At 55.1% G+C, this 13,848-nt stretch overlaps 1 protein-coding gene across 1 annotated transcript in view; it reads left to right on the top strand.

The window, feature by feature from the left end:
• The first annotated feature begins 227 nt into the window (after nucleotides 1-227).
• CUNH1orf167 (chromosome unknown C1orf167 homolog) overlaps nucleotides 228-13,848 on the top strand; it is a 17,906-nt gene continuing 4,285 nt past the window's right edge. The window contains 14 exon segments of the mRNA XM_024750008.1: nucleotides 228-295; nucleotides 1,025-1,156; nucleotides 1,930-2,159; nucleotides 2,162-2,298; nucleotides 2,300-3,184; nucleotides 3,772-4,062; nucleotides 5,259-5,414; nucleotides 8,277-8,388; nucleotides 8,835-8,938; nucleotides 8,940-9,022; nucleotides 11,146-11,207; nucleotides 11,210-11,331; nucleotides 11,850-12,013; nucleotides 13,644-13,818. Of these exon segments, the coding sequence (XP_024605776.1) occupies nucleotides 228-295; nucleotides 1,025-1,156; nucleotides 1,930-2,159; nucleotides 2,162-2,298; nucleotides 2,300-3,184; nucleotides 3,772-4,062; nucleotides 5,259-5,414; nucleotides 8,277-8,388; nucleotides 8,835-8,938; nucleotides 8,940-9,022; nucleotides 11,146-11,207; nucleotides 11,210-11,331; nucleotides 11,850-12,013; nucleotides 13,644-13,818 (2,721 nt within the window).

Here is a 13,848-nt window from a genome sequence, read left to right as displayed (position 1 = left end):
CAGAGAAAGTGTGAAATAGCTTCTAAGAGGGTGGGGAGGAGGGGACTAGAGTCTGATTCTCCAGCAGCCTTGGGGGTCGCTTGAGGTTGAAGGTGGTAATTTCGGAGCAGGCCACCACATGCAGTTGTAGGGTTTCCTTTAGTCACTTTAACCTATGTTGTGATTTTGCTGCGTGAGTGGCAGAGAGGGAGCCAGGGGGTGTGCAAAGGGGATGGTTATAACGCCGGATGGTTAAACTGCAGGAGGCGGGAGAGAGACATCACGGTGGGTCCGGTGGGTCAGAGGACGAAGGGTGGTAGGGGCAGAGGGTCGGGTCTCATGGAAGGAAGGATGGGGCACCAGAGGGAGGGAGCTGGAAAGATGGGTGTGGGCTCTGAAACTGAAATTATGGGGCGGGTGCAATTTCTGAGGATGACAAAGTCTGGGGGGACCCTGGGAGCAGGTGACTGAGGTTGGGTGAAGGACAGGGTGGTGGGAGGTTAGAAGGTCAAGGACTCGCAGAGCAGGAGTTGGAGCGATTGCCCACGTGCAGGGTGGAACCACCCAGAAGTTAGGCGTGTGCTACAGAAAGTGACAGTGAGCTGGGAGCTGAAATCGTCAAGGAGTAAATGACGAGGACTCCTTCCTGGCCTGCCCGGAACTTCGAACCAGAGCATTCTAGAGAGGAGAGAGGGAGAATGGTCGGGAAGGGGCAACTGGAAGCAAAGAGGGCCCCCCCTCCTGCCTAGAGGTCTGAGAGAAAGAGCCCTCCCCTGACAGGGCTGCTCGGGAAGCAGGGTCCACAGGGATCTGTCATCAGTGTTAGGAGTGGGTGCCGGAAGACACGAGAAAATTACAAGGGAAAGGGGTGGTACAGGGGTTGGGGAGAGGAGACCCCAAGGGGCCCTGAACAGGACAGCTGGGGCTGGACCTCAGGGAAACCAGGGATGCTGGGGAAGCGTGGGAGTGGGGACCAGGGCTGGGCGTGGCTGGGTAGGAGGCAGGCACCCTATCCTCACCCCTCAGAGTCCCCCTAATCAAACAGGACCGGCTGCGGTGTGGACCAAGGTCACTGCCACCCTGGCTTTGCCCTGGAGCCCATGGAGCTGAGACCTGACACCAGCCACAAGGAGAATGTGCCCCCCCAGGCCGGCCACCCCCCTGGGGCCCCTCACAGGTTGGTCTTCTGGCAGCGCTGGTGGGCTGGGAACCTCCCTGCTCAGGTTCCTGGGGCTTCCAGAAGGCCACAGAGCTGGTGCAGCCAAGAGTGGGAGTAGCCCAAAAACAAATTCAGATTCCTATTTACTTGCCGGTTTCTCTGTGTTCTAGCTGTGTGACCGTGGGGCAAGGTGCTTAACTTCTCTGACCTTTAGTTCCTATCTACAAACTTTCATGGCCCACACTACCTGCCAGGCCCTCCCAGGCATCTCACCCGCCCCCAAGAGGCCTTGTCTCCCGGCTGCAGAATGGCCTGGGGGCTGGGGAGACCGGCAGGGAGGGAGCGTCACCACCTTGGGGCCAGAGCAGCCCACGTTTAGCTGTTTGATATGCTGAGTCTTGCTTTCACCCCAGCTGCGGACGCCCCAGCACCTCTTTGCTCAAGCTGGACACCAGGGAGCCATCAGCGACACTTCTCTTTCCTTCACCCTCTTCTAGGCCTTCTCAGCAGACCTGATCTGTCTCCTTCTCTCCACCCTCCTGCCGCCCCCATGCCAGCCCCATCGTCTCTCGCCTGGGACCCCTCAGCAGCCTCCCAGCTATCTCCCTGCTTCCCTCTGCCCTCCTCCCTTCCCCTGCCCTGTCCCTGCTCTGAGTCCCTGCACTGTCACCAGGTCGCTGCTCTGGCTCAAGACCCCCCGGGTGCATCCATTGGTCCGCCTGGGATGACAGAGCTGACGCAGACCTCTGGAGCCTGGGCTCCCTCCCGTGTGGCGCCCTGTCCCTCCCCAGCACTGACCACCAAGTTCTCCCCCAGGACATAACTGTCCTCTTTTTAGAGCAATGGAGACTCCGGAAGAGCCTGGCCAGTACACATGGCCGGTGGGTGCCCGTGGGCCAGGCCGAGAGCAGGGGGGCTGCCACCACACCATCCCCGGGAGCAGCGCTGTGCCAGGAGCCCTGCCGCGTCCAGAGCAACCTGACCAGCCCCAGCCTGGGCCTCGCCCTGAGGGACACGCCCGGCAGCTGACCAACTCAAGCTTCCGACAGCCGAGCAACTTGCCGTCCCTGGCCGGGAGGCCCCAAGGAAGAGCCCAGGCATTTGCCGTCCAGCAGAGCGACCTGAGCATCAGGGAGACGAGCGTGGCTGAGTGGGGACGTCGCCTCCGGTCGTACAGCATGCCCCGGGGGAAGCCCTCTACCCCGAGGGCCACTGGCTTCCCCAGCCTCCCGCCCGAGGTGGTCCCGGCTGCTGTCCACCAATAGCCCCTGCCCAGACATTGGGCCTGCTGCAGGCCTGGGCCCGCTCGAAGGGCACATATGGCCAGACCCCAGATCCCAGTGTGGCCTGGGGGGCTGGACCTCCAGGCTCGTGGGGGAACCCCTCATCCTGGAGGACCTGGCTGCCCCTGCCCAGAGCCGGACTAGGGCTCCGTCCCAAGTTGCCATTCACCAGCTGCTGGCCTCTGTGCAACGCCTGGAGCGTGAGGCAGTCCGTCTCAGGTGCCAGGCACCCTGGGAACCCCCAGGCCCTGTGCAGCAGGAGTCCTGGACCAGAGCTGGCCAGATACTCCCTGCTCACCCCCAGCCCAGCCAGCCTGTGCTTGCTTCCTGGGATGAGAGGAGGAAACATTCCCAAGGTTTCAGGGAAACTGCAGGTTTCCCGGAAGCACCAGGGATCCAGGATGGTATCTCAGACTCTCAGGCAAGCAGCAAGCCTGCATCACTGGAGACTACTTTGGAGATGCTTCCCGGGGTTGCCCTTGACCCTGAGCAAGGGATCCTTCCTGGCCACCCTGTAAGACGAGGAGAGAAGTGCTCCACAGGGACTACATACGGCAGGGGACAGAGGGAGGACCCCCTGCTCCCTCAAGGGGCAGGCAGCAGGGAGGCCAGACTCTGCTCTTCAGCCTTGTCCAGTTCAGCCCAGGCCATCCTCCCTGGGCGGGAAGGAGGGGACAGGACCCCGCGGGAGCAGGTCGGCAGGGAAGAAGAGAGGCCGGCTTCTGGTCTGCCAGACATGGCCCCCGTGAGGAGTGCCCTGCAGGTAGAGGCCAGAGGGGTCTGGGATGGGAACTGGGGCACTCAGGGCTGGGGGAGGAGGGCTGCCTCCCAGGAATTCTCGCTCCAAGCTGGGTGTCACTCCTCTGTCACCCTCCCACAGAAAGGGAGGCTGTGGGCAGGCAGGCTTAGCAGGGGGTGTCCAGTCCTGCTTGCTTCTTGGCCTGAGTGCTGTGTCGTGTCCCTTTGTTTTCCAAGAACACAGCCAGAAACACTGTGAGCCTGGACTCTGAGATAGGCCGGTGAGGTCATGGGCTGCGGGTGGGAGCCAGGGCCATGCTCCTGGGGCGCCTCCTCTCCCATTTGCCTGCAGACTCGGGCCTGATGGAGATAAGGCCCGGATGGCAGATCCTTGCAGAATTTCAGGGGGAGGGAAGGCCCCAAGGACAGGAACGCGGGGGCTGCCGCTCCCGGGAATCCTAAACCCGTGAGGGTGTCCTGCATTCATTCCCCTGCCCCCAGGAGCCCTCTTGTCTGGGATTTCCAAGGCTAGCCCTCCATAGAGGGAAGTTCTCCCGGGGTCCAGCCAGCTCTCCTGCCGCAGCGTGGAGCATCACCCTCCGTGCTGGAAAGGCGACGCGGGTGCGGCTGAGCCCCCAGCTCTCCCTGGGACTGGGGACTGGGCCCATCCCCTGGTCAGCCTGGTCTGTCCCCAGCCGGCAGTGGCTGTCCAGATGTTTCAGAGCGTGTCGGCACTGGGCGCAGAGGCGGCGGGCAATGGCAGCGGCCGTGGCGCTGGGCTGCCGGCAGCTGTTGCGCAGGGACCTACGGGCGCCGCGGTGGACACTGTGGCTCCGGGAGGCCCAGCTGGAGGCGGTGTGGGGACGACACACGCAGGCCCTGCTGGCGCGGACCTTCCAAAAGGTTAGGGGCCTCCAGGTTGGACCGTGGGGAGATGACGAAGTGCCCGTGTGTCTGGGGAGGAGGCTCTCCTGGGGCGCAGGTTGTTGCTCCTGAGTGTTGACAGTAGGGGGGAGGCAGTGTCAGCCCAGACATTACCCAGCTCTGCCTGAATTCAAATCCTGTCTCCGCCACTTTTCTTTTCCCCACATTTTCTCACTGAGCTTGGGCAAGTTACTTAACCTCTCTGTGCCTTCGTCTCTTTAGCTTTAAAATGGGATCATAGGGACTCCTCTGGTGGCGCAGTGGTTGGGAGTCCGCCTGCCAATGCAGGGGACACGGGTTCGAGCCCTGGTCCGGGAGGATCCCACATGCTGTGGAGCAGCTGGGCCCGTGCGCCACAGCTACTGAACCTGCGCTCTAGGACCTGCGAGCCACAAGTACTGAATGAGCGTGCTACAACTACTAAAGCCCGTGCACCTAGAGCCCGGCTCCACAACAAGAGAAACCAAGGCAATGAGAAGCCCGTGCACCGCGATGAAGAGTGGCCCCCGCTGGCGGCAACTAGAGAGAAAGCCTGCGTGCAGTAACGAAGACCCAACGCAGCCAAAAATAAATAAATAAATAAGTTGATTAAAGAAAAAATGGCATCATAATAGTACATACCTCTCAGGGTTGTTGTGAGGTTAAATTAATAAACATAAGGGACTCAGAACCCTGCCTAGCACATAGCAAGCACTCTACCGTTTCAGTGGTTGCTACTTTTTGTTTGTTTTGCTTTTTGTTTCTGTTTGGTTTCACTGTGTGTCATGCGGGATCCTAGTTGCCCAACCAGGGATTGAACCCATGCCCCCTGCAGTGGAAGTGCAGAGTCTTAACCACTGGACCGCCAGGGAAGTCCCGGTTGTTATTTTTAACTAGTGGTTTGCCAGCCAGGGCTAGGAGGGAACTTCTATGTTCTTCCCTCCTTGGGAAAAGTGCTTTAGGAGGGCCCAGCTCTAGGTTTTGTCTCCCAAGGAAAACCCTGCCTCTTGTGCTCTATCTCTCCATTCATTCATTCATTCCCAAAGAGGCAGGGGAGTCTAATGGTATGGTTAAAACCACAAGGTCTGACTCATGTCCCCGCCCTTCCTGGTGCCTGCCCCCCACCGCACCCTCGCTGCTCAGGGTACACTTGAGGCTACAGCCAACGTCCCTCTTCCTCTTCTCTCTTGTCCCAGTGGAGAAACTTGATTCAGCAGCAGAAAAAAGGGTGGCTTCACATCCAGGCTGGGCCAGGACCCCCATCCTCTGGGGGAGGCCAGGACCGAGACCCCTCAGGAAGGAAGCCAGTGGTGGACACCGCCTGGAGAAGCAGGTGGTCTGGGACACCCCAGGTCAGTCAGTGTGACCTGGGCAGTGCCAGTGGCCTTCCCTCCCTCCTCGTCCCCCATTTCCCCTCCCCCACAAGAGAATGAGGATAAAACCAGCACATGTGGACCAAGATTTGTGCAAAAGGATGTCCATCACGGCGTTATTTACACTTCGTGAAAACTTCGAAATAGTCTAATACCCAACAGCGAGAGAGAAAATTGTAGTTTAACATTTAGCAACAGTTCAATATGATGCTTATTGAGATGTTTTAAATTCCTCCCCACTCTTTTTTTCTTTATTTTTTGTTTCGGTAGCTTTACTGGTGTTCTTTCTAATCATAACAGTAATGCATGTTTGATTTGAAAAAACATTCGAGATAGATGGAAGTATTTCAATCAATTTGAAAGTTTCACCTCCCTCCTTATGTACATTATTCCCCTTCTTGGAAGTAGGTTTATGGGTATTTGCATAGAATTTTTAATGAGAAGGAAAAGGGTTATGGCAATGTTCAATGAAAAACAAAAAGAGAATACAAAAATAGTACCTAAAATATTTTTTCCTATGAACGTAAAACGGTGCATAGAAAAGAAAACCAGAAGCAAAAATACTAAAATGTTTCATAACAATGTGAATTACTTAATACCACTGAACTGCTCACTTAGAAATGGTTAAGATGGGGACTTGCCTGGTGGCGCAGTGGCTGGGAGTCTGCCTGCCAATGCAGGGGACACGGGTTCAAGCCCTGGTCCAGGAGGTTCCCACATGCTGCGGAGCAACTAAGCCCGTGCGCCACAACTACTGAGCCCAAGTGCCACAACTGCTGAAGTCCAAGTGCCCCTCAGCAAGAGAAGCCACTGCAACGAGAAGCCCGCACACCTCAGCAAAGAGTAGCCCCTGCTCACTGCAACTAGAGAAAGCCCGTGCACAGCAACCAAGACCCAACACAGCCAAAAATAAATTAATTAATTAATTTAAAAATGGGTTAGGATGGGTATCCTCAGAAAATCTACAAACAACAAATGCTGGAGAGGGTGTGGAGAAAAGGGAACCCTCTTGCACTGTTGGTGGGAATGTAAATTGATACAGCCACTATGGAGAACAGTATGGAGGTTCCTTAAAAATCTAAAAATACAACTACCATATAACCCAGCAATCCCACTACTGGGCATATACCCGGAGAAAACCGTAATTCAGAAAGAGTCATGTGAGGCCATGGTGGTAGAGTGGTTAAGAATCCACCTGCCAATGAAAGGGACATGGGTTCGATCCCTGGTCTGGGAAGATCCCACATGTCGCGGAGCAACTAAGCCCGTGTGCCACAACTACTGAGCCTGCGCTCCAGAGCCCATGAGCCACAACTCCTGAAGCCCAGGCACCTAGAGCCCATGCTCCACAACAAGAGAAGCCACTGCAATGAGAAGCCCGCACACTGCAACAGAATAGCCCCCGCTCGCTGCAACCAGAGAAAGCCTGCGCGCACCAACAAAGACCCAACGCAGCCAAAAATAAATTTAAAAAAAAAAAAAAGAGTCATGTACCACAATGTTCATTGCAGCACTATTTACAATAGCCAGGACATGGAAGCAACCTAAATGTCCATTAACAGATGAATGGATAAAGAAGATGTGGCACATATATACAATGGAATATTACTCAGCCACAAAAAGGAACAAAACTGAGTTATTCGTAATGAGGTGGATGGATTTAGAGTGTGTCATACAGAGTGAAGTAAGTCAGAAAGAGAAAAACAAATACCGTCTGCTAACGCATATATGTGAAATCTAGAAAAATGGTACTGATGGACCTAGTCACAGGGCAGAAATAAAGACGTATATGTAGAGAATGGACTTGACACAGTGGGGGAAGGGGAGGCTGAGACGTAGTGAGAGCATGGCACTGCCATATATACACTACCAAATGTAGAACAGATAGCTAGTGGGAAGCTGCTGCATAGCACAGCGAGAGCAGCTTGATGCTTTGTGATGACCTGGAGGGGCGGGAGGGAGGCTCAAGAGGGAGGGGAGGGCTTCCCTGGTGGCTCAGTGGTTGAGAGTCTGCCTGCCGATGCAGGGGACACGGGTTCGTGCCCCGGTCCGGGAGGATCCCACATGCCGCGGAGCCACTGGGCCCGTGAGCCATGGCCGCTGAGCCTGTGCGTCCAGAGCCTGTGCTCCGCAACGTGAGAGGTCACAGCAGTGAGAGGCCCGCGAACCGCAAAAAAAAAAAGAGGGAGGGGATATGGGGATATAGGTATACATATAACTGATTGACTTTGTTGTACAACAGAAACTAACACAACATTGTAAAGCAATTATACCCCAATAAAGATGTATAAAAAAATTCAAAAAGTTAAAAAAAGAAAGTCACAATAATCATATCAGTATTCCTTTAAAAAAATGGTTAACATGGTAAATTTTATATTACGTGTATTTTACCACTATTAAAAATACAAATAAATAAATGTCATCTCCCATCCCCCTCCCCAAAAAAATGCTAAAATGGTGGTCATCTCTGGAGTGGTGAGATTAAAGGTGGTTATTTTCTTTTCCTCCATTTTCCATTCCAGTGATGTATTGTTTTTGTTCCTATTTCTAAATGAAACAAATGTGTTTAAAATAATTATTTAAGTAATATTTATTTTAATGCATGTGTGCTGTAAAAAATCCTAATAGTTTTTTCGAGAATTCAGCAAAAGCAGAACCCTCCCCCCAGATCACTTACATAATCAGGAGTAGAACGTACTGTCTGGAACAGAACAGGGGGTGGCTCAGTGCACCTTTGCTCCTGCAGGCAGATGGCACTGCAGGACTGGGGTGGATGGGTTGGGACCAGGTGCCCTCCCTCTGCCTGGGCATCAGTTTCTCTCTGGGCAATTTTACTCTCAGTCCAAGGAGCCGGAGGGAGGAGGCGGGAGCACAGCGATTCCGTTGTGTTCTGGGCCGAGGCCAGAAGGAGGAGACAGGGGAGTCCAGATCCTGCAGGCTGGTAAGATGTGGGGCACTGAGAAACGGGGGAGACGGAGCCAGGCCAGGCAGGGAGTCCTCAGTGAGTGAATGAGTGCTTATCAAGTATCTACTCTGGCAACTTCCCAGACAAGATCTCATTTGATTCTCTCGTGGTGACCTCAGCAAGGCATTGTGCCCATTTTACTGATGGGGAACTGAGGCACAGAGACATGAAGTGACCAGCTCAAAGACACAGAGTATGAGAGGTGCGCATCCTGCATTTGTGTGCCATGGACGCTGGTACAGGCCGGACAGAAGCTTGAGTGTTAGAATTGGCAAGTCCTTAGACATGACTCACTCGTGTGGAAACTGAGGCCCAGAGATGGAGAGGGATTGGCCGGAGGCCACATGGCCTGGGGTCCCAGGAGTCAGTGGTCCCTCCTGGCCCTGACTTCCCCTCCCTTCACTCTCTCTTCCCCCTCTCTTCGTTCCCTGTAGTCTTCCTCCTGTGGTGCCATCAGAAGGAATGGGCCAGGCAGGAGAAGGGGGTCCAGGGAGAGGCCTCCGGGGCCGTGCTGAGGGCTCAGAGGATGGAGACGCCCCCCCCAGGCATGGTGCTCTCCTGCTGCAGATGCGGCCTGGGTGTCCCCACTGGACACCCAGTGCCAGAGGGCCTGGCTCTGCAGGTAGGGGGAAGTGGAAATGGGGACCGCCTCCCCTGAGGCAGAGGGTGAGATGCAGCTGGGAGATGTACTTTAAGTCAATTCTTGACTCCTAGTGTTGAAATGATGAAAATAAGAAATGAATACATGTGCCATTTACTGAGATGCTAAGACCTGGCAGACACCGCCCAGAGGCTGGGATTTAGTTATAAGCAAAGCTTAATGCCCACTGTCACTGGCCCTCATGGAACCCATGGCCCAGTGCGGAGACAGGCAGGAAATTAACAATCACAAAGGGTGTGTGTGTGTGAATACCACCAAAGTTAAGTGTTGTGAAGGGAAGAAACACAGATCTACATGAAGTTGTTTTTTTCCTTGTTAACTATTTTATTATGGGACTTTTAATCTTACATAAAAGTAGGGAAAATAGGATAATCAACCTCAGTGTGCCCATCATCCAGTTTCACGAAAATCACCTCCTGAGAAAATTTGTTTAATCCGTACCCTGGCTACTTCCCCCACTACATAATTTTGAGGCAAATCCCATGCATCCTACCATTTCATCTGTAAATATTTCTGTAGCATCTCTAAAACATAAAGTGTCTTTTAAACAACAGAACCACCATGCCAGGATCACACCTAAAAAATGAATAATTCCTTAATACCAACAAATATCTGGTCAGCATTCAAATTTCCAATTGTTTTACAAGCAAATATGTTGTTATAGTTTTTTTTTTTTGGTTTGGGTATTTATTTATTTATCTTGGCTGTGCTGTTAGTTGCGGCACGTGGGATCTTTGTTGTGGCATGCAGACTCTTAGTTGCGGCATGCACGCGGGATCTAGTTCCCCAACCAGGGATCGAACCCAGGCCCCCTGCATTGGGAGCATGGAGTATTACTCACTGGACCACCAGGGAAGTCCCTGTTGTTATAGTTTGTTTGTATTGGGATCTAAATAAGGCCCACATGCTGTCATTGGTTGAGGGGTCCTTAAGCTCTTTTTAATCTAGGGACTCACCTCTGTTGTTTTTGTTTGTTTCTTTGTTTCCTTGCAAGTTATCTGTTGAAGAAACCAGGCTGCTTGTCAGGTAGAGTTTCCTACTGTCTGCATTTTGCTGATTGCATCCCCCGATAGAGTTTTCTTTTTCATAAATTTATTTATTTATTTATTGTCTGCGTTGGGTCTTCGTTGCTGCGCGCGGGCTTTCCCTAGCTGCAGCGAGTGAGGGCTACTCTTTGTTGCGGTGCACGGGCTTCTCATTGCAGTGGCTTCTCTTTGTTGCGGAGTGCAGGCTCTAGGCGCGCGGGCTTCAGTAGTTGTGGCACAAGGGCTCAGTAGTTGCAGCTCGCAGGCTTAGTTGCTCCGCGGCATGTGGGATCTTCCCGGACCAGGGATTGAACCCATGTTCCCTGCATTGGTAGGCGGATTCTTAACTACTGCACCACCAGGGAAGTCCCCAATAGAGTTTTCTATGAGAACTTTTGACAAAGGGAGCTGACCTCGACCAGGGTTCAGCAGAGATGGGAAGGGTGCATGGCTGACTGGTGGAGGGACAGCAGACAGGAGTGCCAGGCAGAGGGAATGGAACAGCATGTGCAAAGACCTCTGACAGGGAGAGGAACATGGAAAATGCAAAGAACGGCAGTCCAGTCGGAGCCCTGTTAGTATGGGGTTGGGGGCTGGGGTGCTTTGAGATGAAGTTGGAAAGGTGTGTAATGGTGGGTGGGGGACAGACCATGCAGACAGTGCCTTGTTGTCAGTGGGGAGGAGTCGAAATTTGATCATCAGAGCAAGGGGACTGCTGCTGGCGTGTTTTAGCAAGAGAGTAAGATAATTTGATTTGAGATGTGAAAAATATCACTCTGGTTACTGTGTAGCCACTGACTGGAGGGGCGGGGGCAACAGTGGATGCAGGAGGGCAGGCAGGAGGCTGCTGAGGCCATCCGGGCACCCAGAAGTGACGGTGTGGCCTGAGCAGATGGCATGCTGCACCATCCCACAGCAGCCCCATTTTACAGACAAGAAAGCTGAGGCTCAGAGAGGTGAGTGGCTTGCCCAAGGCCTCAGTGGTGTGTCTGGCACATGGCAGGAGGCTGTAGCTGCAGGCATTACAATGAGCACCGGCACCTTCTCTTGGCTCTCCAGGTGCTTTGGGGCCTGGCAGCGGTTCGCGCAAAGAGGGACCCGGTACCGGGACCCCATGGCCAACCGCGGGCAGGGACCCTGAGGATGTGCCTGCAGCAGTGGGTGCAGACGAAGCAGCTCCAGGCCTCAGATGGGGCGAAGGTGACCCAGCTGCCCCTTTGTTGGCGGGAGGCAGGTGAGCAAGTGGTGGGCCAAGGGGCTCCCTCTCTCTCCCACCCCAGCAAATAGCATCACTTAAGCTCCTTCTGCAGTCGCCCAGTTGATTTATGGATGCTCGTGGCGGGAGGTGATGGGATCGGGAGTTTTCTCGGGGATGCAGCCTGGCAGGCCTGGGAGGGTCCGGAGGGGTCCCTGGAGCAGCAGGCTTTGGTGGGCCCCATCCTGACCTCCCTCATGAGCTCCTCTAGGCGAGAGACCTGTTCAATCTTCCACCTGGAAGAGATGTAGCCCCTGCTTCTGGGAAGCTTCTGGTCTTAGGGGGATGTACAACTCCTGCCCCCGACCGACCAAAACGTGACAGAGGAAGATGGGATCTTCCAGGTGCCCCGGTGGGGAGGGTTTGGGGGTGGTGGGAGGGGGCAGTAGCCACGAGGGGAGAGGTCCTAAGGGGCCTGAGGCAGCGTCCACCAATGGCTTTGAGCAGAGGGTGGTCACTGATTCATCTCTTGTCTGCTTCTCAGGGAACATGGCCCTCCTCAGCTCAGCCCCTGGGGGGGGCCGCAGCCCACGGCCTGGTGGTGGTGGCCCAGGCCCAGGCGCTGCCCCAGGAGCAAGGCCGGGGCTCCCTGCAGGAGGCCGGCCGGAAGCTGGCCCTCCACCGGGCGCTGCTGCTCTGGAGGACGCAGCTCTCCCAGCGCCAGTGGGCGGAGCAGGTGTCCGTGAATTCGTGACCTGGGGTTGGGCCTGGAGGACATGGGGTGGGAAGGTGAGCAGTCCTCAGCACTGGATGGAGTGTCCCATAGGGAATGGGCCACATCCTGCTCCTCTCTGTGGCCCCAGCATGGGGGCTGGCACCCTGTGGTGCCCAGCAGGCATGGGGCCGGGGGTGGTAGCCTAGGGACGCTGAGTCAGTGATTGAGCACAGAGCTGTGGGGGACAGGGAGTGGTCGGGGCACAGACACAGAGTCCTGCCAAGGTGGCTGGAACCTGATGGGGAGGTTGGTTTAAAGCTCGTCTCCCTCCCCAGAATCTGGACCCACCTCTCACCCATCTCCTGGCTAAGTGGGAGCCCCCTGGTGGCGGGAACCGTGTCTGTCTCCTCACCGCTGTCTCCCAGCGTCTTGCAGATGCCCAGGCTGCGGAAGGCACAGAACAAATACCGTAAATGAATCAGTGAAGGAGCCACTTTTTCCCCTGCCCCCATTTGCCTTATTACACAGCTGGAGAAACTGAGGCTCAGAGAGGTCAAGCAGCTTGCTCTAAATCACACTGAATCAGGAGCAAGAAGGTCCCTGTAGTGAGACCTTCTTGTGATGCTTTTATACAAGATGGGATGCTGGGACTCAGAGCCCAGGCTGATGGTTATGGGTGAGAGAGCCAGTAGAGGTCAGGAGGGGCCAGCTTCACTGACAGAATGTCAGCGGGAATGTAACCTAGCAGCTGCAGGGTTAAGAATTCTGTCCTTAAAAGCTATGCACCTAGCAGAGGAGCTCCAACACTGCGATCTATTGAAAGTCAGCCCTCGACACAAGGGGTTGTAAACAAACAAACAAACAACCCAAAGTAACAAACAAAAAAGAACAAAACAAGAAAAAAATAAAAGCAAACCAAAAAAAGCTATACACCTGGCATCCATCAGCCCCACACCCACTTGGTCCACTTGGACCCTCAGTCTCTTTTAATGCGTCCCTGGAACTCTAAGGAAACTCAGTTCACCATGATCCTTCAGAATGTAGCCCTCCCTCCCCCAGTCTATCCTCTGGCCTTTGGGTACCGGGTCACAGTCCATATCTCCCTGCAGCATATCTGAGGCTGCCCTGTAGCCTGAGATGAGTGCTTGGATCCCAGGTCTGCTGCTGTTTGGAGTTTGGGGAAGTGACCTTCCCCCAGGCCTCAGTTTCCCTACCTTTATAACCGAGTGGAGGCAGAAATACTGGTGTGGGCTCTTGAGTCCTGGGTCCCTGGGCCTGGGCTCGGCTCTACTCCCCATCAACTGTGTGGCCCCCACGCACCCAGGTAGTGTGGCGAGGATCAACCAGGTGATCAGGGCAAGTAGAGCTGTGGTCTCAGCCTCAGCTGCTCACGGGGGGGTCACCCTGGGGGCTTTGGAAAAGTTGGGAAGCCCAAGCCGCACCCAGACCATTACTTCAGAATCTCCTGGGCTGGAACCCCAGTGAGCATCGGTATTTCTTAGAGCCCCCAGTGGTCCTAGTGGGTGGCCCGTGTGGGAGGTGGGGTTGCCCAGCTCTGGCCCAGCGTTTGACTCACGGTGGCACCCTTCCAGCACCCCCAGCTAGGGGTGACTGGGGGCCCCGGCACTCACTTGCCGCCTCCAGTAGCTCCTTCTTCGAGGGCGTGCAGCAGCGGGCGCTGCGTCACAGCCTGAGGGGTTGGCGCCTGAGGGCACGGGATCCGGGCAGCGCCAGGACCACCTTGGCCCCAGCGGTTCTGGGCGGCGTCCTGGGAGGGGAGGCCCTGCCAGGCCGCAGGACACCCCGCAGCTCCCTGGAGCAGGTGAGGGGGAGAGGGTGGGGAGGGCTGGGA

Source organism: Neophocaena asiaeorientalis, unplaced genomic scaffold (genome assembly GCF_003031525.2).
Source record: "Neophocaena asiaeorientalis asiaeorientalis breed wild unplaced genomic scaffold, Neophocaena_asiaeorientalis_V1.1 scaffold275, whole genome shotgun sequence".
Taxonomy (NCBI): Eukaryota; Metazoa; Chordata; class Mammalia; order Artiodactyla; family Phocoenidae; genus Neophocaena; species Neophocaena asiaeorientalis.
This window is presented reverse-complemented; position numbering and strand designations above follow the sequence as displayed.